A 24,884-nucleotide genomic window follows, 5' to 3' on the forward strand; every position below is an offset into this window, starting at 1 on the left:
CCTACTCAGCATACATCTTTAATACAAGATTGTGAACTAATCAATTTCTCAAACATACAATGAGGAATTGGGCTAAGAGGGTTGGCATAGCCGACTTAAGCTCTACTAGTGTGTTTTGAACTGAAGTTTTATAACATTTTATATACCAATTTTATTCCAATCTCAATGTACATGTTTGTCCAGGACTTATTTAGGGTGATCAAAACAACCATTTTCCCACGTGTCATTTTCCCAATTTCACTTCTTCAAGAAAACCTTACAGGAACATTCTGTATCTAAATGTGTGGAAAAAACAGAAAGGGAATGTGTAACTCAATTATTAAGAAACAGAATAACAGGTTAGAATGTTTTTTGATATTATTCAACCTTTCTATTACTACCCAGCACACAGAGCTACATGTGTTTCAAACAAGCACTTTTCCAATGTTATGTATGCTGCATGTAGCTTCATCACCAGCTGGTGGACGTATTTCCATAAAGAAATCCCAATGAAGAAGTACATGCAGTTTTCAGGAAATATGTAAGCTACCACAAAACACAAATTTGCATGTCGGAGAGTGTGTTCAAATTCATGCCCACCTGTCTCTGCACCCTCGGAGAAGCAGTGTGCAGGAGAGAAAACAGGTCCTGCATGAGGGTGAGCTGTTGTGCCAGATACTGGCGGCCCACGTTGGAGCCGCTCAGAGCCAGAACCATGGAGAGGAGCTCGAAGCAGTAGGCGTCGGATGAGGCATCGTCGTCGCTGGGCTGGGAGTTGGCGTTCTCCTTGCTGGAGATGGCGTGTTCCCACTCCTCCCTCACACGGGTGGCTTCCATGCGGATCGCCTGAACGATATGTGCGCACACCTGGAAATAAAAGACAGCAGTTGCGTTGGTTTGTGGATTCTTTAAAGATCTGGGGGTTACTTTTGAATGGTTTGAATGTTTACTTGTTTCTGTAGGTTGGTTAGTTTGCTCCTGCTGAAGATTATTCCCACCATGTGCTCCTTAAGATCCGCATCAGATGGTACCTGTTTACGGAAAACAAAAAGATCAAAATAATCAGGAAACAATGCATCAGTTGGGAGGAAGCTACACGGAACTGAATTTCTACAGACCTTATCCTCTCCTTCTGGAGATGAAAGCAGATTTTTCTCCTCCTGCTCTGGCGTCGGCTCTGCATCTCCACAAATTAGTTTGCCAAAAACCTAAATGCAAACCGAAGAATTATACTCACGGTTTCAGTTAAATGTATTATCTGCTAAAATAACCGCATGACGAAGACGCACGCAAATAAGCCAGATTGACAGACCTGTGAGGTGATGAGGCGGAAAACTCGGAGCGTCTCGGCTTCACAGTTTTTCTGCTGAGCCATGCTGGCTGAGATTTGTCCAAGGATCTTGATGCTCTCGCCCTCTTTCCAGCCAAGAACCTTCACCTGGCGAACCCTCAGAGTGTTTTCGGGGCCTTTTAACTCCACCTTGATCACATGATAATCGCCTCCAGGGAGTTCACTCGTCACCCAGCCCATGTGACGTGAGTCAAGGTCAACCTGTAATTTAAAAGAATAAATTAATTAAATAATAAAAATTTTTTACAAGCATAATCAATTCATCTAGCTATTTTTCATTCCTTTCTTATAAAAAAAAAGTCAACACAAATTGGAACACAGCCAAAGGAACAAGTCAAAACTACCAAAATTTTATAGAGTGAATATGCCATCTATTTTATGCCTAAAATAGTTTTTAAATATTTCTCATGTTATTTCACTGAAACTGCACATACCTGCTTGATTCTGCAAAGATCCTCTATGGCTTTTCCGCAGAGAAACGTTACTGATGTGACTTTGTTCTGTTTGCACAAAATACAAAATATAAATTCCCTGAAATCCATAATACGACATATTTTCAGTCACTTAATTCTCAAGTATGCCAACACATTAAGTGGAATATATGACTTGTTCTTTTGATGAACAAGTCATCCAAAGAAAGCTAGCATTATTTTACTATTTGTTTTTTTTAAAGCTCAATATAAACAGTAGCATCAAAAAGCAGCGTACGCCTGGATTGAAAGCATAGAAATAGAGAATTACAAATTAGACCATAAATAAAGGATGCCAGAAAAATTGACTTAATGAACAAGTGATTTCCTAGAATTCCTTGTCTGACTCCTCTTTTTGGTGGATTAAAAAATTTATTTAAAAAAAATCAGTAAACTCCTTATTGTACTGAAACTGCTGCTCATTATTAAAAACATATGCTTGAAATTGAAACAACTATCTTGTTGTCTCTAAAACAAGAGCTAATCAAGCACATCTTACTCATTTTAAATAAAAATGTCTCAACTTGTACAGTTCAATTCCACGTAACTTTAAGACTGAATCCCAAATTTTCCAATTACTGCCAAATGTTGGAATTCCACAATGGATCTTATTGTGAATCAAACAACACACCAGTGTCCTTTAAAACTCTACAGCCTGGTTTGGTGTTGCTCCTTACCCCGATGTCTCTGGAGTTGTCCACATGGACAGAAACTTTGGTGGCATTTATGCCTTTCACGCAGCTGAATGTTATGCTTTTGGTCTTGTTCTTGTCCTCATCTCCAGACTCCCAGAAGGTCTCCGTGGAGCCATCAGTCAGGCTGCCAATCATGGCGGGGCGGCTGGAAGTTTTAATGTCTACTACACTGGTCAGGTCCTTCAAGCAGGTTACCAGGCAGAGATCCTGTAAAAACACACATTTTCTCCTGGTTTCCCAAATGGACAGCAGATGAGCAGTAATAAGAACTAGAACTGGTTTGTGTTCTTGCCTGGCTCATGGCTTCATAACCCGACTGGACACTGATGTTGAAGCTCTCCTCGCTGTCCCCATCATCTGACTTGGACAGTATGTTGTTGATGTGATGGAAAACATTGCTCTGATGAAGGAACTGGTGGTCAGACTGCTTGAACTTGAGACTCCAGCACCTAAAGCGACGAGACACAGCCAACGAAGCTTAATGTTCACCTGTTTGAAATCAGAAGACAATCTGGCAAGTTATTTCCATGACAGTGGGATTCTGGAAGCAGAGATTTACCTCAGTGCCATCTGCTGTAGTGCACTGCCACTAGGAAGTGACATCATGAGGTCAGAGATTGTCTGAAGAAGGCGGTGGAAAGTGTGGGGGAGCGGATGGGCTGCCTCTCCGGCAATCACTATGTCCGACAGAGGGTGTTCACAAACCCCAAGGTCTCTTTCCTATGTAACCATGGAGATACTCATTATTAAAAAAAGTGACAAATAAAAGGATCACATAACTGTAAGCCACTCTTGCCTGTTCTAAATTTTCTTTGTTCCCCTTATTCTCCTCATCTTCCTCATCCTCTGGCTCACAGGGTGATGGAGTGAGAGATGCTACAAAATGCCAGAGGATGTCGTGCAGAGAAGTCGTCTGGATCACATTGCACAGAAGCCAGTTGAACGCCTGACAAGAACATAAAAGAAAAAAAAAATTGATCACAACATCTGACATTGAAAAGTAAAATTTCACAGCCACAACATCCATACCTCCATAGCAAACACCCTGCAGGCAGACTTTCTCAAAGCATGCTTCATGGCCACCTCCAGGCCTTCAAGGTCATGGTGTTGGATAACGAAAGCCAGAACGGGCCACTGGAAATTCCTCTCCCCTTTACTGAGTGAGCCATGAGCTGAGATGAGGCGGGACAGCTCGGGAGATGGGTGGCGCAGCAGGGAGGAGCCCACTTCTATGTGGAAAACGGAGCGGTTCATGAAGAAATAATGTCACCACTCACTCTAAGCAACACAAATCACTTTTGCATTGATCTACCTGCATCGCCGCTATGAACTCTCCGTCTGGGCACAGCTTTGACTCGGGCTGGAGAGGGCGAATGTTGTTTGTCATACTCTGATGCTACAACGGAGTAAGACCTCTGAAAAACGGTGCGCTTTGCAGTGTCACTGTCTGTGATCGGACTAGTTTCAAGACTAAAAGGAAATCAAGACAAACAGAGTAAAACTTTGGATTAGAATATCCCGAAAGACAACAATTTAAGCTTGTTCTGTTGAGGTATGTTATTGGCTGGTTAATGAAGTGGTAGACAATATGGACGTCAAGAGATTTTTAACTAATTCAGTGCCTTGCAAAACTATTTATGCCCATTGAACTTTTTCAATGTTACAACCACAAACTTCAGTGCATATAAGTAGCAGTCCCTCCAGTGTTTTGCAATTCTGTAATCGCAGAAATTCTCACAATATTAAAGACTAATTGCGAGTCTATTGCACATTTTCTGCAAAAATTGTTAAAAACATGGGGTTTTACGTGGCTGCTAACTCACCACCTGCAGGTGGCAGTATTTCTTACTTCTATTACACTTTTACCTCAGCCTTACTTTTATAGTCTGTGACTAATATTGAGTGAATAAAAAGTCGTAAGGAGTTCGCACTTTTTTTTTACCTGGGGGGCATTGATTTCATATTACTCTCTGGTTCCTCAAACACATTGGGACAAGCGTCTGGTGTGACAGAAATGTAGGGGGCAGGAACGGACGTTGACCGCAGATACCTCATCTCATCCTGGAAAAGGTTGTCATCTTGATAAGCTCCGAAGTTCTCAGTGTGTTGCCTGAAACGAAAGACAAAAAACCAAAACCATTATTGTAACCCTCATTTTCTGTTTTCGCCAGAAGAAAGTTGAAGTCGCCCTATAACTACCTGGCTAGTGTTTGCAGATAGAGGCAGCCCATTTTATTGGGGAGTTCCTCTGACACGCCCTCCTTCAGGCTGGGGAGCAGCTGTGAGTGAAGGGGGCGGGGAGGATGGTGGCAGAGCATGCTGGGCTCCGCTGCACTGCTGAGGGACAGCAGGAACAACGCGTTGGCTCGGATCACCTGGTGGGCTTCCATGGTGGGTAGAGCTCTAGGAGTCTTCACCTGCAGAGGCTTCTTCCTCGACTGTTTCACCTTTAAGATTATGTTGACGGTATTAGCTTAGATATAAAAAAAAAGTATCATAGAAGCAGAAAACAAAGAAGAAAGGAGATAGAGATGACGATTAGTCGACATCTGCTACCTTTTCCCTGGCTGCCGTCTGTTTCTCTCTCAGGTATTTCTCTCGACAGCGATCACAAACCAGGTACCAGGTGCTGCCTCCTATGCCTCCATCTCCACAATTCCCAGCCCAGCCTCCACAGAAATGGCCGATACTGTTGTAGCCCTGACCCCCGGCATAACGACCGCAACCTGGATTGGAAATGTAAAAGAAGCTTGTTTGAAAACACATCGGCATGGGTTTACAGTTAGTAAGGAAAAGAACTTTGCTCTTCTCACCTGGATGAGCCTGTCTCATGTGGTAGGTGACAGGATAAGGGTGAGATTCCCCACACAGTTCACAGATGGTGTCTTTCTCCGGTCCTCCCATGGCGAGTTGAGCCATCTCTCCAAACAGATTCCCTCTTGGACGTACCTCTGCCTTCTCCCTTTTCTTCTTCTCCTTCTTTGCCTTTTTGCTGTCCTTTTCGTGCTCCTTCTTCTTTAAGATGGCACTGGACCCTGGGCTGGGAAAGATCATGTTCTGGGTGGCCGCTTTGATGGTGGCCATTGAAATGTCTTCCCAGAATGCAACCAAGTGCTGCAAGGTTAACGGCAAAATCGACTTCGGCCTCAAGCAGGGGTGAGAGGTCATCTCATAAGACGAGGCCTCCCCTTTCCCATCCTCGCACTTCTCTGGCAGCGGAGGCTCCTTCAGCATGGATAAGACTTTGTTTTTGTTGATGCTGCCCATTTTGGAGATGTCTGGGCCGTGGGGCGCGATATTAAACATGTTGAGTGCAGAAGAAATCTCCAAGGAGTGACGGTTTTTCAATTTGCTCTCTTTCTCCTCAGGTCCCTGTCCGCCCAGGGAGTTACGAATGGGGGCTTGCTCTTTGGTCAAGTCAGGGTTAAACTTGAGGAAGGATGAACAGGCCATGGCGTCATGGACGATCCCCTCGTGCCAGAGGAACGCGGCGAAAACTGCACGAGCGCATTCAGCTACAGAGGGAGACATGGCCTGTTTGACGGGCTCTGCGATTCTCGATGTGCTCTCAGCTTTGAACAGAGGCCCAGATTTGTCTTTCTTGGGACGCGTGTGTCGGCTGGACGTTTTGCGGCTGACTTTGGGCGACGAGCGGCTCTCCAGCTCCTCTTTGACGGGTGCTTTGCCGATGCTGAAGTGGACTTTGCACGAGCCTTCCTCCGAACTGAGGCGCTCCGCATTCTCGTCGTTGATATCCTCATTAGAGAGGAGAGCGCTAGAGGTGCAGACCTCCACTACCTCACTGTGGAGATTTTCCTGGGTCACGTGTGGAGATGGAGCACGGTTTTCTGCATTACTGATCACTTCTTTATTGGGATCTTTAGGAGACAGTTTAGATTTAGGAGACGTAGACCTTCCCCTCAGCGGCTCTGTGAGGGGAATCTTCTTCTTCCTGAGTGTGTCAGGATCAAGAGTGTACGAGTCTGACTTGGATCTCTCCCTGGGAGGATCCAGTTTTGCTTTAGAAGAAGGGCTGACCTTGGGGGGTAGGTTTTTGTCATGGTGGCTCGAAGAGGAGTGCTGGGATAAGTTGCTCGAGGGACTGGATCGTCCCGATGAGGATACGCCTTTTTGTTTGGGAGAAGAAGAGCGAGAGCCTGGATTTGGCGACTCGGCCCGACTACCCGAGGTTCTACCGTCCGCCTTTAGCGCCTGGAGAGTGTTGTGGTTGGGTGAGTGGGAGCGGCTGTGAGAGTCACTCCTCAGTTTGGCCGTGTCAGACCGCAGAATGAGAGCTTCGCTGGCCGAGAGTCCGCCCTCGTTAGTTTTCACCCGGCCCTGTTCAGAGGAGCGGCTTCCTCGACTCTCTTGCTTGGGGGAGCGGTTTTCCTGACACTGTTTACTGGTTTGGGACATGGAGCGCGCAGAGGACATCAGATTCCCACGTTCACCTAAAAGCATTGATGATTCAAACACAAATGAATTAGAAAACATGCTATTCCCATTGATGAGTCTTAAAACAACAGCAACACACAAAAAACTGTAATGATGTGTCAAAACAAACAATAAAGAGAACTAAAGACTTGAAGATGAAAGATGTTAATAAAGGTTGTTAAAAGCAATTTTTAAAATGAACTTAGTCAGTGGACAATGAAAGCATTAATGAAAGATGGTTTCCAACCCAATTTTGGGAAAAGCTCTATCAGAAACCAAAATGGTTTACCAGACAAGTTTGCAGACCTCATTCCTACAAAAACTAAATCTCTGTCTCTTTATGCTCCAACCTTATAAACTATTACATCAGAAAACTAAATGCTGTCCTATTAGCAATAGAGGATTGTAGGTATTACCAGCTAGGTTAGCAATAACTGTCACTGGTGGTTTTGTAAAATAATTTTGGACAAAATGGGATTTTCTTCCCCACCAGTGAACAAATGTGCTCAAATTAAAGATGGACTTAGACTTAGACTGACTTTATTGCCATTTTGCATGCACAGGGTGTATACAGAACGAAATTTCGTTGCATACGGCTCAGGACAGTGTTTTGAGCTTTCAATGTTGTGAGGTTACTCCAGAATAAAATAAAATACAGTATAAAATATGAATGTAAATATAAATATAGAATATAAAGTGCAGGACTGACAGTAAAAAGGAAGTTACTTAGCTCTGTACATGTGCAAGGTATAAAGTGGAGACCAGATTTTAAGTGCAGTCCAGTTAAGAGTTCAGCAGTCTGATGGCAAGTGGGAAAAAGCTGTTTTATTGCTTTAAGTTTTTCAGTGTAAGATTATTGTTATGAAATTAAACATGAATTTATTTAACAGCTTTTTATACGTCTTTGCCAGAGGGATCTGTCCATGTTTGTCACTTTTGCATTGAGCAAAATGTAGGCAATCAATATTGTCAAAGCGTTTAAATTTTTTTTATACTTCTACTAATGCCCTGAGCCCTACTGTCTAAACAGTACACCCAGATTCCAAAAACAGTTAATCATAACATAAATACAACAAGCTCCTCAGAGGAGGTTTTTCTCTGGAGTTCATACCCACCCTCTGTTGAGTCTGAAGGGAGCATGCAATCTGTGATTACCCACCCTTTTGCCTTAGAGCGAGAGATGAGAGAGCACTACCATGACCAGCCACCGACACACTGCTTTTGTGCACACGCTCACGAGAAGCAAGGCTGCGAGATGAACCATCTACTGCGGGAAACAGTGGAGCAGGTAAACAGGCCAGACATGAAATGCAAGACAGAAAGAAAGAAAGGGAGGGAGGAAGAACAGACGGACAGAAAGGAAGAAAGAACGAAGAGGAAGCCAATGGAGTCATATCATGAAGCCAAAACAAGAAAACAACACACAAACTAATGGGAAGATATAGATGGAACATGAGAAAACAAGACACTTAGAAAAAGTCAGTGAAGTCACAGAGGCCTGTGGGTTTAGTGAAATTTTGCACATTTGCTGCTTAGTAAAGTAATAAAAAGCATTAATTGATGCAGATTACCAGAATGAATGTTTGTTTTTAAATATTAGTAGCTTTTGATGGAAGGAATTGAACCATCTTCAATAGCCAAGAGCCTGACATGCACACATCTACAGAAACAAAGATGCACAAATGGCAAAATGTAAATAATGGGCCTGGGGAAAATGACCAGAAAAGTCTTAAATCTGCCATTTGGAGCTAAACTGTTTTCCCAGCAGCTTTTTTTTATTAAACTCTGGCCTGAAAATACAGATTTGTCTCCAAGACATTTAATTATTCTTAAATGTGGGGAAACACTTGAGAAACATTTTTAAATATTAAAAGAATTGTATCATGGCTATTTTTAGATTTTTCTTATGTATTCTTTCAAGGGATAGCTACATAGAATTTGCATAACAGAATGGCACTAATGATTCAAAGAGTTCTCTTTTGCATAGTTATTTCCTTTTGCCATTCGGCTGACTAGAAATTCTTTCTTCATTTTCCATAAATTTGGAATATTTCAAATAAGAATTTTGTTTTATTGTATTTTTTTCTAAAATTAGAAAAAAATTGAAAAAAATCCAACAAAAAATCTGTACTACATTTGGTCATAAAACTAGATAAACTTGTCTCTATGAAAACTTTTGCCTACGTTGTATGGCTATACACTAATTTTATTTATTAAGAAATAGGATAAAAATTTCTCTTACAATTGTAAAGGAGGCTGTACTGTATTACTGTGTGATAATAACACAAATGGTCATGCCAATTGTCTTCCATTTTTACACAAATTGTTCGAAAAGGAGCAGGTGAAATTTAGAGGAAACACTGGATTATTCCCATTTACGCATCAACAGATGTATTCCTGGGGAAAATGATCCTTGCATAATTTTTCATAATCTTAAAAAGGTGAGTATGTTTAAGGTGCTAAAAAATTCTGATAGTATTTCACTTTCATGCATGCATCACAGCAAAAAAACAATGCAAGTTATTCTGTATTTAATCTGCTCATCGCAGACAATCGTATCTATTTTTTAATGACCCTCACAGGACTCTGCAGACAGACCACACAGAACCAACAAGAAAGCAGAAAGCAGCAATGCTACAAAATAAATCAACATGTGCAAAGGATATTACTTCAGCTGAAACCTCCAAGAATCTTCTAAGCTGACTGTCTTTCATATTGTCATACCTTTTCATTTAAATGATCAAGCTGGCATACAAAAATCTACACATGCCACTGCTATTCATACTTAGATAAAAGTCTCGGGCTGGCTGAGGTGGGAAATGAAACAAGACACTTATGTGGCAATAAACACCATGAAGGAAACGAAGACGATAAACAATTGAGCAAGCACAGCAAACAGAAATCAAAGCAACTCAGCCTCTTATGTGAGCACATACCAAAAATATTCATTTTACCAAGATATTAAGTCTAAGTATTTCAGCTTGAAATCTTGTTTTCTTATGAGTGTGTTGTTTTCTCTTAATTACAAACCATTTATTTTGACTAAAAACAAGATTTCAGCAGTAAACATTAGACACGTAAGCTTGTTAAAGATATTTCTGCACTATAGAGCAGTAGCGTTATGCGTCACTTATCACCCCTCTTCACCACATAGAATATTTAACATCGAGGAATAAATCAGGAAAACAAAACATAGCAAGGTTAAAAAAGATCAACACCTGTGTGAGCAAGTGCTGTCAGAAAGCAGGACAGACTTACTCAGAAGCTGTGGTTGTGGCTGAGACACTTGGGAGGGGGACTGTCCAAACACAAATGGGCTGTGAACAAGGGAGGAGGAAGAGGAGGAGGAAGAGGAGGAGGAAGAGGAGGGAGGTTGGGCAGCTTGATCAAATACGGAGGAAGAGGAGGGAGCTGCTGAGAGGAAGGGCCCAGACTGAATGGAATTCAGTATGGCACTTAACCGGTCACCTGCAAATATGAACACAGAGGAAGTGGAGAAACTGCAGCTTATACTCTGGTTTTGAGGAAGTCAGGGGGATGGGGGGGGATTCAGGGTTGTTTTGTTCATTTTGTGCCAAATCTTTCAGTTACCACCCACAGAACAGCAAATTTACAAAATAGGAGGAGCCGAAATGGACATACAGCTTCCTGAAAGTCTTTTTGTTAGATGTGCAACCAAAGGTCCTTTTATTTAAAAAAATCCAAACCACATTATATTTAACTGCTCAAACTGTATCATGTTAACCATACTCATTCACAACAAAAGCCATCTACTACAACTAATCAGATAACGTCAATAAATAAATTCCCCATTCAGTACAGGTCAGTCTATCTTATTTTAATTCAATTCAATCCCAATTACATTTTTCGATATTACAAAGTGGTAATTGATCAAATCAGATGATGGAGGTCAGTAATGGTTGACCCTATGATAGAACCTGCTTTGAAAAGGGAGGTCAGGGCTCCTTCCTAAAGCCAAGATCCACAAAATGCTCACTAGGGGAAAATTAGAGCGTTGGCTCCTGGTGCTTGCCTGAGCTTAGCCCAAAAATGCTACAAGAAGGCCCCCTCTCACACTGCTCACCCTACATGTGACTTCAAGGTCAGGTCAGGCGCAGTTTGAGCAGAGGTGTCATAATGTGACTTTTAGGACTTTAAATGTTACATCACTCATAGGAAAAGAGTAGAAACTGTGTGTGGTCGTGAGCATCTTCAAACACAGCCTCAACTCTGGGACCTAGCCTGCAGAAATGGGGTGGATTCTCATCTTCTCTCGAATTCCCAACCAAGACAGTATTCGGTGGGTGCAGGGATGCTCACAATATTGGTGTTGACCCCTCCACAGGGTAGACTCTTTGGAGGGGAAAGTCTGTTTTTTGTCTGTGCTTAGAAATGGAAAGGTAGCTCAGATTACGCAGCCTGATGATGATGACCTTACCTAAAGGGATATGATTGGGATGAACAGCTTCCCAAATCTGAATCTGAACATTAAGTTACTGAATTTTGCTATAAAAAGGATCGCTATAACAAACACCATGTTTCAGCACAAGGTGGTCTATGTATCTTACTTATCATCAATCAGTGGTGAGCAGGATCTGATGGATGGGGAGGCTGCCAGACAGACCTTATAAAACTAAACAATGCTTAAAAAGAACTTATAATGTCTAGAAGAAAGATGTTTTCCTCGTTTTCTGAGATTTTCAGTCAAAGTTTCTTTCATGTTTCATGTTTGTGAGGCTGATTGTCATGCAAGCTCAGCTGTCCATTTCACATGCTTTTGTGGATCTGGATCATTTTGTTGGGGGTCCAGCAAGAGTATGCAATGCCAGGGACACTTGCAAGGGTCATCCAGTCCTTGTATAGCCACAGTAAGAGCTGTGATCACATTCTTAGCACAAAGCCAGTCTTGTTTCCAGTGCAGGTTGGACTCTACCTGAGCTGTCCATACTCAGTGATACTGTTTATGGTGTTTAAAGACACATTGTCAAGAAGTAGCCATGGGAATGAAAGTGTCTACCTTGGAAACCCGCAAGGTCTTAACTTTGCTCTTTACAGGTTATGTAGTTGAGTCGATATCTGCAAGTCAAGAACTTCAGCATTTACTGGGGTGGTTCGCAGCAGAGTGTCACATGGCTTGAATGAGAGTCAGCTACTCTAAGTCTAAGGTATTCTCAACCTCTCTCCAACTCGGCTTAGAGTCTGCTTCAAGCAGGAGAATTCAGATACTATACATCTTAAGTAATGTGGGCAGTTTGATGTGAAGAAAAACCAATAAACCAAAAGCAAAGTTCTCAAATTACTGGTACAACTACATTCTGATTTTCCTGTATGGTCAAAAAGTGATGGATGAACAAAGGACTGAAAAGGAGGTGCCTCTCTCTTTAAAGGGCATTGGCCATTGGGATAGACCCCGAACTAAATGATGGAACTATAAATCCCTTTTGGCCTGGGAACACAGTGGGATTCCACTGTACAGAGTTGCTGGAAAGAGGGATTACTGGGTTTCCCTGCTACTTGTTACCCCATCTTGGATAAGTGAAAGACAGTGAATGTAAGGATGGAAAGATGGTTGAACGTTCTTTTGTCGAGAAACCCAATAGATTTCTCTGTATATTTATTTCATTCTCTAAAGAAGAAGTAAATAAGTTGCACCTATGAACTGCAACATTTGGCAGTCAAACATTGTGTTGTCACTATACTCGATTATACATACATTGTTTTGTGAATGACCTTCAATCTGATTCTGAACTACTAAACAGTTGAAGCCTAAGACTGATTTTTAAAACCATAATTCTCTGGAAAACCTCTTAAGCCAAGTAGGGTAGAGAAAATTACTGTAGGAAAACTGTCATGACAAAGGTACAATATTCAAGCCAAAAAAGGGGACAAATACACTTTACTGAGGCTACAGCTGCACTGTCCCTGAAGTGATGCTCACTGTACTTCACAATGAGTTGAAGATAACTAAATAAATAAAGGACTACATATTGTAAAGGAGACTTAACTAAAACAACAGAGAAAGGGGTGAGAGGGGTGGTCAGAGCCAGCTTCTGCATTAAACTAAAAAGCCCACAAAAGTTCAAATGACACTGACTGGCCCATGCATGCAGACATATGCCCAACACTGCAGAGATGTGAGGCATGACACAGCAGCATTAGACAAATTAAAAAGCATGCAGAAACCTCAAAAAAGAAAACAGAAATAAAAACAGATGACACCTTGGGATTCAAAGAGAGCCACATATGTAGAGAAGATCTCACTATGTTTGTAAAAAACATAACTTTTCAATATTTCTTATCAAATACAGCAGTGATATTTTGAGATATACTGTACAACAGCTTTTCCTGATAAATATGGCCCTGAAAAGCTACAAACCAAGAACAAGATCATAAATGATTTAAACATTCCACAAGGGAAAGAGTTAAACAATCGGTAAATTGTAAATCCATTGATGATGCTTTCAAGCATTTTCAAAAGCAAGAGAGAAGCATGACAATGAGCTATGATAAATGTATAAAGATGCATATTTATATTAAAGAACATTACGTTCAGATAATGTCAGCTCATCAACTGTTTTTGTTAACAAAAGCTATCTTTAGTAAACTCACCTTTGTTGTTGGAGATGCCATAATCAAAGCCCTGTGCTCCATTTGAAGTAGTTGCTCTGTTGAAAGCTTGCACAGAGAACGGACTGGGAGGGGGGGTCTGATTCCCATGCTCGACCAAAGCTTGTTCTGAAAAATCCAAGTTAGATCACCTAGTCTTAACATTCATTCTTGAGATATTTAATTAGATAGAGAATCCTCCAAGGTAACCAGATTACTCTGGTAAGATTGCATAATAACACATTGAGATAAATTTATCTTAAGAGCTGTTCAATTCTGTCACATGTTGTTGGCACACAATCTCAAAGAACAATAAAATTTAATTTGTAATAAACATTCAACACTGGATCTCAAAGACATTTTAAATGTCCAAAATAAATGAAAATAAAACGACAAATAAAATGGATACAGAGGGTTCTGTAAACAAAACTGTCCTTGAAAAAGAGGCTAGTTGAGAACCAGATTAAAAGCTTTTGTCATCTAATCTTTGGTAAAAAAAAAAAAAAAAAAGAGACGAGAAAAACAGAAAAGTCATGCAAATGGAAGTTATCAAGCTCATTTTAATTTATCATTCAATTAACTGATTTATTGTGACGGGTTTATGCACAACGTGGATGGCAGCAAGACAGAATAAACAGTAAACCAAAACAGTCTTTACCCACATAACATAAAAAAATGAGTATGAATAAAAAAAAAAAAACAAATTTCAGATGCTTTTATTGTGAGGAATTGTCACGGATTCAAATAAATGTGGCACAAGCGATTTTGTTAAAAATAAAATCTTAACATATCCCCCTCTACTGCATAAATGTACTAAAATTAACAGTTGAGTACATGGTTCATGGGTAGTTTCTTGTCTACTCACGAACAAGGTAGGCAAGCATAAACCTTTTTTGGTAAATTATGGGTTTGTAAAGTAGTATTTTCTTTTGTTTGTATGAGGTTGTCAATTTAAAAAAATAAAGTGAAAGTATTTTTAATCATTATCTAAGGTTTTATTTATATATATATCTTTATTTATTAGTGGCACCAATAAATTTCAGCAATGTTTCAAATTGCCACCAAACGCTACAAGGTCAAGTGAAACTCACCATCGTCATGACGGAGGTACTGGTTGCCACCACGGTCTCTGGCCAACGACCACGCCTCGCCTTCATCACTCTCACAGAACTCCACTACACTGTTCTTATCCAGCTGCACCCAGGTTCCCTCTGAGTTCACAACCTGATGCACAAACAATACGTTTTATTCATACTCTCACACGTCATTCCAAGCCACTCTGATCCATTTCACTGTTCCACTCGACATTCACTTTGTTACGGCACATACAGAAACCAAGAACAAATCTCGGCTACAGAAGGATCAACAACATGCAAGCAGTTAGGTCATCTCAGAGGCACAGTATTCATAAGCAGAAGATTACATGAAATTGATTTCACCAGAAGATACTGCTGGACAAAACTGGTAAAATTAATTTAAAAAAAACAACAACTTACTCTAAGATAGAGGTGTTTTATTGAAAGGTAAATGCATGAAGTTGTGTTTTCTCAACGCCCTGGAATATTATTGTTGTGGAAAAACATACACAGATGGAAGTATTAGTAAATGCAGGGAGCATTTCCCACATCCACACAGGGCATTCAAGAGCAGTCTCAGAAATCTACTGAACAGCATGACACGCCACAACAGCCAAGGATGAAAAAGAAAGGGGGCTCCGCATGGACAGATCAAGGGAAACCGACGTGTTTAAATCAAACTTACAGAGCAGTTAAAAGAACAAGAAAAGTGAAGTCAAGGTACAGAAAGGCTACTGGATTTGGCAATCAGTTTTTTTTTTTTGTTTTGTTTTTTTTTACCAATAGCCCTCAAGGCAGCTGAACTTGACACCCTAAGATCACCATAAATTTACACATATGTTGGAATTAGTCAGGTGTTAAGTACTGCAGCCACAGAAGTTTATTAGACCTCAGAAAGTGCAAAGGCAGAGAACAAACCCCATGCCCCGAAGCTACAGAGAACAGCTTAGAAAGTAAAGTAATAATGTAAGAAGATCTACACAGACTAAATTATTGAGCTGCAGCCACAAAAACACATTGTATTATTTGGGGGTGAGTGCGTACCTCGCCTATGGCCTTGACTTTGTTGCCAAGTACTAACATTCCAATAGGGATACCCCTAAGGTTTGGACAGCTTCTGATGTTGTGACCAGAGGGGCCGGTCTTCACTACCTTATAAAGCCCCGGGCCGCCGCCCTGCCCTGCCCTGTTCTGCACCCGAATGGGAGCCTCGTGGGAAGGGCAGCTGCTCACCTCCTTTACGTTCTCCTCCAACTGGCCCCTGACCTCCTGCAAGACGTAAAAGCACAAATTTAAACACAGCAAAAAAAGGTCTGAAAAGCTTTAAAAAATAATAAAAAAGGAGGCTGGAAAAAATGCTGGGATATTAAGTATTCACCCCTTTTTGTGCAAATGTTACAACCACAAACTTCAATCTAGTTTGTTGGAATTCTATGCTGAAAGACCCTCACAAAGTAGATTACCATAATGAAATGGAATGGGTATGAGCTATGCGTACACAAGCATGATTGACAACCAATCATGCTAAGACCTTCCTCCAGTCTCTGCTAGGTTGTTCCTGACTGAGAGTGATGCATTTCTGCAGATGGCAGTAGGGCCACAATGAGAAGGTGGGGCCACAGATTATCCGTCACATATTGTACTGTCGGGACATAGTGACACTTTTAATATGTAAAAAACATATTTTAATAAAAGTTACACACTGCAGGTTAGAACCTCAGCATTTCCATTTGCTGCAATGGTCCAGTCCAGGACTAAATCAGCTTGAAAAAATCTTCAGAGAAACCTGCTCTCTATTCAATCAGAGTTTTACCTGTTTTGCAATGAAGAATGAGCAAAAATCTCAGTCTCTGTATGTGAAAAGCAGCAAGAGACTGCCCAAAAGACTTGGACCGGTGTATAATTTTTCATTCCCCCTAACAATTATACACTACTTAGTATTGGTCTATAATATTAAAGAATACATTCAATTTAATGGTTGTAACGGAACAAAAGGCGAGTAAATTTCAATACCTTTGCAGCACAAATACACAATCCATTAGCCAAGCTTGGCTTAAAACCCTTAAAACAAATACGGTAAGTCATCAAAAACAAGCTAAAAATAGATGTTTTTGGTTCAGCTAATTCTAAAAGAGCATACGCCTCATTCTTTGTGTTTGGAATCACAGTCTTCTCAGCACACACAAGAAATCAAGACTCTATTCAACACTGAAATAATTCTGACAAATAAACAATGGCCTACTAAAAAGCAAAAGGCATTTTTTTATACAGCTTGAAGGGAGTCATGCTCAAACATGGGTACTGTGTTTTCATATCACAAAATCTCATGCAACAGACTGGACATCAATACATGAGACCCATGCAACTACCAACCCTTTAAAGCATTTAAGCAAAATTTCCAAACACCAACAATGAACTCGGATACAGGGAAGTATGAGGTTGAAATGTCATAACCTCAGTGTTCTGACAACCATGCAAGTATACTTTTGACGTCTGACTCACAAGGGTTTCAAGGCGACACGTGGAATAACACACAAACCGTCAAGCTATTTATCCCTGATTCAAACAACTCACCTGCGGTGGGAATATAGTTAAGGGGGTCCATGACAAAAAGGCGATATCCCTGACTCCTTGGCTTGCGTTAAAAACAGTCTGAGCAAATTGTGAGAGAGTCAAAAAACAGTAGACGACTCAGGAGGAAGAAAAAGCAGAAACAGGGCGGAGCGGGGGGAAGGTGCATGTATTTTTTTGGAAGAAAAAAAAAAGTTCAGCCCTGGGCATTCTGGTTTTACTGCTTTAAGAGGTTTATTTGAAGAAAAGAAGGGTGGATGTTAAATAGATGGGATTGTGTGCATCACCAATAAAACGGCCCAAAAATGTTTGCATACTTAATGCAATAACAGAAGTTCCCTGCAAACACTTTGGGAGATTTCTTTCCCCAAAAAATACAATAAAATATAGATAAATAGGAGACTTCCAAAAAAATCCCCCACTTGGATGATGTAGTGTGCCATGCTGTTCAGACAGAGACCTTTCACTAAAGCCTCCTAGCAACTAAAGCATCCCAATGCAGAGGAGGAGTTGTAATGCAGTAAAGTTAAAATGTTAGCAAGAAAGAAGAACCGTTGTAATATTGACCTTGTTTTTAAGACGAAAATGCTATCTATGTAATAAGCAAATTCCAAGAAAAACAAAGTGCATACCCTTAAGAAAGACAGTTTGCAAGTCAGATACACTAACTAAAACACCCTTCACTACAGAATAAACCTGCACCACATTTAATTGTTTTTCCTTCTCCTTGTGAATCATTTGCTGCATTGGGATTCTCACTAATGCACAAAACAAAGTGGACACTACAAATCAAGTGTTCCTTTAAGGTGTTCAGCTAAACACGGAATGAGACATCAGTTAACCCATGCACACTGATTAGAAGTTACGTTGCAGTGTTAGTGAAAGTTTCATACTCCGGTCTTTCTCAGTTATACGGTTCCCTAAGCAAGTATTCATTCCTCTTGAATTCTTTTTCGTATTTTTGTCACATTGCAGCCACAGAAGTCAATATATTTTATTGGGATTTTACATGAGGGAGCAACGCAGAGTTGCAAGTAACTGGGAAGTGATTGTAACGTGCCGTTCATACTTGTTTTACTAATGAAAATGTAAAACAATTTTCATTGCTTTTTGGATTTACCAAAATGCATGTGGCATGCATTTGTATTCAGCTCACTTAACTATATCGCAACAAACTGTCTTCATAAATCCAGCTTCATCGTGAAGCCTTTTTTTTTTTTTTTTTTACAATATTAGACGTATATTAAAAAACATTTATAATTCAATTACTTTCTTATACAAGAAAATAAACATGTTATTGCTTAACATGGAATAACATAGCATTCCACTTATAGCAAAGGATGCAGCTGCAGCTAAAAAATACTTCTAACATCAACGTGATGTTAGAAGAACATCACGTTCTTCGCAGAAAAAGCTGCGAAGTCTAGCAGCTTTTTCTGCTAGACTTCGCATCAATGGAGCGTCGCTTCGAACTTGCGATTATTTTTTGGGTTTACCAATTCATAATTTGATGCCAAAAGATGCTAAATAGGATCTCTTTTTTTTTTTTTACATAATATGAAGCTAAGTCTATGTCACTTGAGTTCTGGGTAGAGCATATTTACCGACAGAGGAGTTTTTTTTTATCTATATTGTAAAATATATATATGTTTTTGTACAGTCTTGTTTTAATTATTGCTCAAAATATGTTGTTCTTTCAGCTACTGGCCTTTTTTTTGAGTCTGTATACTCTGCTTAATTAATTGAACCCTAAACCCTATCAAACCCTAGCCCTAAATTTGTTAAGTGTAATTTCAAAAATTGATTCATCATGATTAATTGTTTCAGCCATCGTTAAAATCTCCCAATTAAAGTCCAAACACAACGGAGAATCTGAGACAAGCTGGGAAAACTGATGTTCCTAGATATTCTCCATCCAATCTGAGACTGAAAGGAGAACAGGCAAAGATTTAGATCTGCAAAGCTGGAAGAGACATGACAGGTTCTACCCAAAAGGGTGGCAACTGTAGCTGAAGTAAAATCTATTTCTACACAATATTGACTGGTGGAGGCTGAGTGCAAAAAAACACATTTTTCTGACTTTCATTTGTACAAAGTGGTGAAAATAAAGTATCATCTTTCTTCAACTGAACTTTTATTTGTCTATCACTTAAAGTCCCATGAGATACATGGAAATTTGTGGTTGTAACGTGACACAGCGTTCAAGAGGTATGAATAATGTTACAGGACACTGCATCATGCACAAAAACACCCCGAGAGCTGCCCTTTCAACTGACCGCTTACCATGCTACCGGGACATATAAGCGCACCATTGCTATATAACATAGATGAGCTCCTTCCCAAATCAACAGTGCATGAGTCTGTCATCGTCAGACTGGGTGAAAGCTACTCAAGCAGGCCGCCTTCTACTTACGTCAGCTGGGACCAGTAGGTTCCTGCCCAGGTGCTGATTAAAAGAGAGGCACCAGGCTTCTGTGTAACCATTCATGTTGGGAACATACTTCTTTACTGTTTCATCATTGAGCCTGAGCCATATTCCATCATCATTGTGGATCTAAGGGGGAAAACAAGCAACAGAGCAGAGCACAGCCATGCCGGCTTGTTACTAAAGGAGAGAGAAGGGGAATCACCCAGATCAGAAACATCTGACATCTCTGAGGCTGCAGGAAAGTTGTTGTTTTTTTTATGAGAAGCAAATCAGGGAAATCAGCAGAAATTGACTCTAGAATATGTAGAGAGCCAACAAATTTATTTAAAGTATTAGGAAAAAGCACCAGAATCTTTCATGTGGCCTCAGAGTGTCTTGCAAGATGAAATGAAGCAACTTAAAAGAAGAACATCAAAGTTATAAAAAGCAGTAATTATTACAGAGAAATGATTTTGTTAAACATACCAAAATTACAGACAAAGTCTTTAAGCTTGACATTATTTGTCTCATTTTCTAATCTGAATTTCTTGATTTAAAGAAGAAAAGCTTGGATCAGAGTAGTCCAGCTTCTACGTCTATGATCTTTTTTTTTGGTTTTCATTACCTCGTCAATAAAAGTGATGGTGCCATTGACGTGCACTATGCCTATCTGTTCACTCTGCAAGGAGGGGTGACTACGGACACGCAGGCCCGCGCTGTCCTTGGACACAAATTTGCGGACCTGATAGAGTCAGAAGGGAGATGGAGATCGAGATCAGCGGAAGCAAAGAATAGAAAGAAACTAACAAGAAGGAAAGAAATGTCAAGGGAGGCACTGATGGTGGGAGTTCACATGCAATTTGTCCCCATACAGAGCCTGCTTTGCATTATATGCATCATCACAGCAGAAGACGACAGAATATTAGGAGGTGGATTTTCAGTAGGACGAGTCGGTGCTTCTTTAAACTCGCTTTTATGGAACACAAGTTCCAAAGCTTGTTTATTTATTTATGTTTTTAACAAAACCGAACAACACACATTGTTGCTTGTTTCCCCATTATGACTTTCTAAAAAGTTAAATCCGTTTCACAAAATGATGATGAAATCAAATTGGATCTTATTAGTTGAAGGAATATTCTTTAAGATCTTTCCAGCTTAAATGGCAACTTATCCCTCAGTATCAACAAACAAACTAAATCACATTCAGGCCTTGATTATGAATTTTCTCTGGACAACATGCTACAAATGTTTTTTTTGTTTTGTTTTTTTTAAAGATTCAAATCAAACTTGTCTCTTCTTTTTCCTCACCTACTGGATATAAATGGGTATTTTTGTTTACTCTGTGATTCAAAATGGTCTAGACAAGAGTTGCTATACATTAAAATGCACTTTTTGAGTTAAGCAAAGCAGTCTCAAATCAAAAGGTACTTAATACTTAATATACGTTATAACTTAAATCCTGAATATGTCAATACATTTATTAAAACACCGTTGGGCTCAAAACAGAGTAATCCAACCTAAATGTGAACTCTTCAGACATGTTTTTGCAAGTTTTCCCTGTGCATTATAGGCACTCCAGCTTCCTCCAAAACCAAGACTGTAACTTAATTGGTAACTCTAAATTTCCCTTAGGTAATTGCGTTTAGGGTTATCGTCAGGAATCTTTGTGTTTCCCAGTAACAGACAAGCAGGGTGTACCCCGCCTATCGTCCAGTGACAGCTGGGATAAGCAGGTGTAAGACAATGGATTGAAAAACAAATAATTCTTGTTTTAGATGCTCTAAAGGATTTTATTTGTGTGTGTGTGTGTGTGTGTGTGTGTTTATGTTCAACAGAAAGAAAAATAAAACTCACCTTGCTAGGCTGAGGTTCAGCCTTTTGCTTCACCATCTGAGTCCCAGGTGGTATCATCCCTTTTGGAGGATCTTTGACTTCTACCTCCAACCCAGCATCTTAAATAAAAAACGATTCAGAACTCAGGCACACACTGCACAGATGTTAATCCGAGCGTTCACAGAATATGCTCAAAGTTACACCAATAGGTGAATACCTATTTCAATGCCATCGATGGTGACATGGATTGTATAGAGGCCGACGGCTCCTGGGGTCCAGTTAGCGCTGTAGGTCCCGTCGGTGTTGGCACGGATGAGCATGTTCTCACTGGGTCTGTTGAGGGAGGAATCAGTGAGAGCGCTGCAACTCAGTGGAAAGTGTGGTCTGCATGCTGCTGCTTACCTCTTTGGGGTGGGAGAAGCAAAACGCAGCTCCTCAAAAGAGTAGTTTTCATACACCTAAATGTAGAAAATGAGTTTGAAGGTAACCAAACTGTACTTTCTGTAATCTTTGTATTAAATGTTATTTCCTCAGGTAGTTATGATGATAATTTTACTCTGACATCTGGCCAATTACTACTCGGTAACTGGCCAGTTGAAAACTAAACGAATGCCGTTCTTTTTTCTTTTTTTTAATTTTAGATCCCTGGACACATCACCCAGAAAATAACAGGATGAGATAACAATACTTTTCTGTGGTAAGAAAGTTTTTAATGAGCGAAGGAAATACAGATAGCATGAGCCAAAGGTTTGAAAAGATTCTAGAAAGACTATTTTAATTGAGATTGCCCAAATGAACAGTAAGTCATGGAAAGAACTGGATTTAGAAATGTTGGCAGGTTTTGAAACCAAGAATATGTCATAATTACACAATTTTTTCCTATAAGAGTGTTCCCTATCTGCAAAAAATGTGGGATTGGCACTCTTCTTAATTTTGAGGTGTGCAGATAGAAAGAAAGTGGTCAACTAAGTGTAGTTTTATACAATAGATGAACCGATTGCAGTTTTCTGACTAATCACTGACTAATCTTTAGAAAGCCTAACCTGCTGATTAAAAAAGCAGGAGACACGCTAAATCAATTAAGAAAAAAACATACATATGGAACCCTCACCTAACTGACAAGCAATCAGATCCCTCCTTCAAGAATCCACAACCCTTTTTGACGAAATGAAAATATAAATGGAGAGTGAGTGAGTCATGCTGACCTTCATCATAGTAATGGCAATGTATCGAGCTTCTTTCACTATGACCGGCTCATAGGTGGCTTCCAGCTTTGGTGTTGGCAGGCCTCCAAAGGTGAGGTCAGGGCCAGAGGACGAAGGAGAGGAGCTTCCAGGAAGCCTCTGCAGCTTCTTCATATTGTCTGTTTGAACCGACTTCTTCTGGGAAACTGGAACAGCCTTTACCTCTACCTACAGGTAAAGAAGATAAAAGCTTTGTCTAATTGGGCAAAATAACAATATTACACATTAATAAGCCACTAAAATCTAAATTTTTCCAAAAGGAGGAAATAAAAAAAAAAAAAAGCATATCCTTACCTTCATGTTGGGAACATGAACCACATCCCCATACTGATCCTTAGTCTGTACGACCACAGTGGCTGGCCATCCACAGCGGATATCATCTTTGTTCAGGATCAGAGAGGTCTTTTGAGGATCTGCATAAGAGTCAGGCTGCAGCCATCTGGACAGAGCAAAAACGTTGAAAGAATTTAAGTCAAGTTTATCTGCACAGCACATTTCAGCAACAAGGCAGTTCAGTGACTTACATCATAAAAACATCAATTATGGCACAAGCAAGAAACATTACATTTTGTCAAATGCCATCATTAAAATGATCAAAACACATCAAATATGTTGATCAGTGTTCCGGTTAGTACTAATCAAAGACAATTCTAAACAGGTGGATTTTTAGCTTTGATTTAAAAGAACTCAAATATTTCAGCTGTTTTGTAGTTTTCCAGAAGTTTGTTTCAGATTTGTAGTGCAATATAAGTTTTGTTTTGCTCTGAGGAGATGCTTTGGGCCCTGCAGCATAGTGAGGAAAGCTAAAAATGGCATTAGAGGGCTCTTATTTCATATATTTGATCTGTTTGCTGTTCTCCTACGATCTATTTATTCTCACTCTAGTGTGTTTTTGATTTCAGCAAAACAGTGCAATGGCAATAAAATGACTTGAGTTGATTTGTCAGCATCAAAGAGCAGCTACACACCTGGCTAGTCGCCCTCCGCTTGAGTTTGATACACAGGTGATAAAGTCCTCCAGAAAAGAGTGCTCGTTTGTTTGGATGTGGAGGGGCAGATTGCCCTCAAGGGCCTCCAGTATGGTAGGAGAATGAGAGAGAGCCAGACCTTTCCCCAGAATCCCTGAGTGGGACTTACACACCTAGGAATGTGAGGTAAAAAAATGTAAGTGGTTAAGAAATGTATACTTTTACATTTAACACACCTCAGGATTCATTTTACAGCTAACATACCTGAAGGGAGGCTTCCTCAAGAATCTCAAGGTCTTCCTCCAACTCGTTTCCTAAATTAGAAACAGGATAAAACATAGATTGATACTTAAAAATAGAAAAACAGATTTATTAAAAATAGTCATAAGGGACAAGAAAAATCCATTATGCTCCGTTTTTCATACCAATAGGGAGGGCTAAATCTTTCTTCATTAAAGCTGCAGCACACACGCTGCCCAGGAACGCCAGCTCTTTCTCTAACTGGATTATACCCTGAAAGCCCAAAAGCAATTGGATGAGAGTTCGCGTTCACCTTTAACAGAACGTTGTCAACAAGCCACAACATCCAACCAGTGTTCAGGCTTGCAGTGGACCAGAGTGCAGAACATTTTAAGCACAGAATGTAGAGGGAAAGAAAGAAAATCAGAATTTTTCTATTAAACTGAAAATTATTAATTGGTTGACCTGGAATACCAGAAACAAAACCGCAGTTCATAATGTGTCACAAACAGTTTGGGTCACAGCTTTGCAAATATTTAAGTGATGCAAGCACTTAAAACATGCAAAATGCTAAGATGTGCGATTTCTTTTTTGCCACTCTCATTTTAATTTGAAAGTTCAACTGGGTGTCATCTTGATAGTGCGGGTTTTTTTTTTTACTGAATCCCCTGTAGAATTGTTTCAGTGAAACTTTGTGTCTTTACCTCATCAGGACCGGGATTGAATTCATATCCGATAGCCACACACTTAAAGCCGTAGAAGCAAGCTTTTTCGTCTTTCACGTAGTCTGAGGCCGTTTCCAGTGAAAAGAGAACTTCGTTTCCTGAAGGGAGAGAAGGAATTGAAATTAAGAGATTTATATATTCAGCAAGATGCCTGTGACAAAGGCTGTATAATAATCTCATGTACAGCTAAGAATACTCACTGACTGATAAATGAAAAACATACTACTGAACTACTGTCTTTAGCTTGACAGTGATTCATTTTTCTACCACATTCTTTGTCTGAGA

At 40.1% G+C, this 24,884-nt stretch overlaps 1 protein-coding gene across 14 annotated transcripts in view; it reads right to left on the reverse strand.

The window, feature by feature from the left end:
• The window catches only part of mycbp2 (MYC binding protein 2), a 70,283-nt gene that overhangs the window by 7,173 nt on the left and 38,226 nt on the right, over positions 1-24,884 (reverse strand). For 4 of the 14 annotated variants that reach the window (XM_028023351.1, XM_028023346.1, XM_028023349.1 and 1 more), the window contains 31 exons: positions 24,579-24,697; positions 24,060-24,147; positions 23,899-23,948; positions 23,635-23,807; positions 22,961-23,105; positions 22,628-22,834; positions 21,825-21,880; positions 21,640-21,755; positions 21,444-21,541; positions 20,215-20,331; positions 19,596-19,736; positions 17,186-17,263; positions 15,656-15,880; positions 14,627-14,759; positions 13,539-13,664; positions 10,188-10,397; positions 5,309-6,946; positions 5,052-5,221; positions 4,695-4,942; positions 4,438-4,605; positions 3,808-3,965; positions 3,525-3,724; positions 3,292-3,441; positions 3,055-3,215; positions 2,788-2,944; positions 2,478-2,702; positions 1,765-1,830; positions 1,292-1,531; positions 1,098-1,187; positions 930-1,010; positions 580-846 (listed from right to left, as the gene is read on the reverse strand). In XM_028023351.1, the coding sequence (XP_027879152.1) occupies positions 580-846; positions 930-1,010; positions 1,098-1,187; positions 1,292-1,531; positions 1,765-1,830; positions 2,478-2,702; positions 2,788-2,944; positions 3,055-3,215; positions 3,292-3,441; positions 3,525-3,724; positions 3,808-3,965; positions 4,438-4,605; positions 4,695-4,942; positions 5,052-5,221; positions 5,309-6,946; positions 10,188-10,397; positions 13,539-13,664; positions 14,627-14,759; positions 15,656-15,880; positions 17,186-17,263; positions 19,596-19,736; positions 20,215-20,331; positions 21,444-21,541; positions 21,640-21,755; positions 21,825-21,880; positions 22,628-22,834; positions 22,961-23,105; positions 23,635-23,807; positions 23,899-23,948; positions 24,060-24,147; positions 24,579-24,697 (6,101 nt within the window). The remainder of the gene's footprint in view (positions 1-579; positions 847-929; positions 1,011-1,097; positions 1,188-1,291; positions 1,532-1,764; positions 1,831-2,477; positions 2,703-2,787; positions 2,945-3,054; positions 3,216-3,291; positions 3,442-3,524; positions 3,725-3,807; positions 3,966-4,437; positions 4,606-4,694; positions 4,943-5,051; positions 5,222-5,308; positions 6,947-10,187; positions 10,398-13,538; positions 13,665-14,626; positions 14,760-15,655; positions 15,881-17,185; positions 17,264-19,595; positions 19,737-20,214; positions 20,332-21,443; positions 21,542-21,639; positions 21,756-21,824; positions 21,881-22,627; positions 22,835-22,960; positions 23,106-23,634; positions 23,808-23,898; positions 23,949-24,059; positions 24,148-24,578; positions 24,698-24,884) is intronic. The other 10 variants (XM_028023352.1, XM_028023350.1, XM_028023354.1 and 7 more) reach the window with 10 other exon arrangements.

This window comes from Xiphophorus couchianus, chromosome 7 (genome assembly GCF_001444195.1).
Source record: "Xiphophorus couchianus chromosome 7, X_couchianus-1.0, whole genome shotgun sequence".
In the NCBI taxonomy this organism is placed as follows: Eukaryota; Metazoa; Chordata; class Actinopteri; order Cyprinodontiformes; family Poeciliidae; genus Xiphophorus; species Xiphophorus couchianus.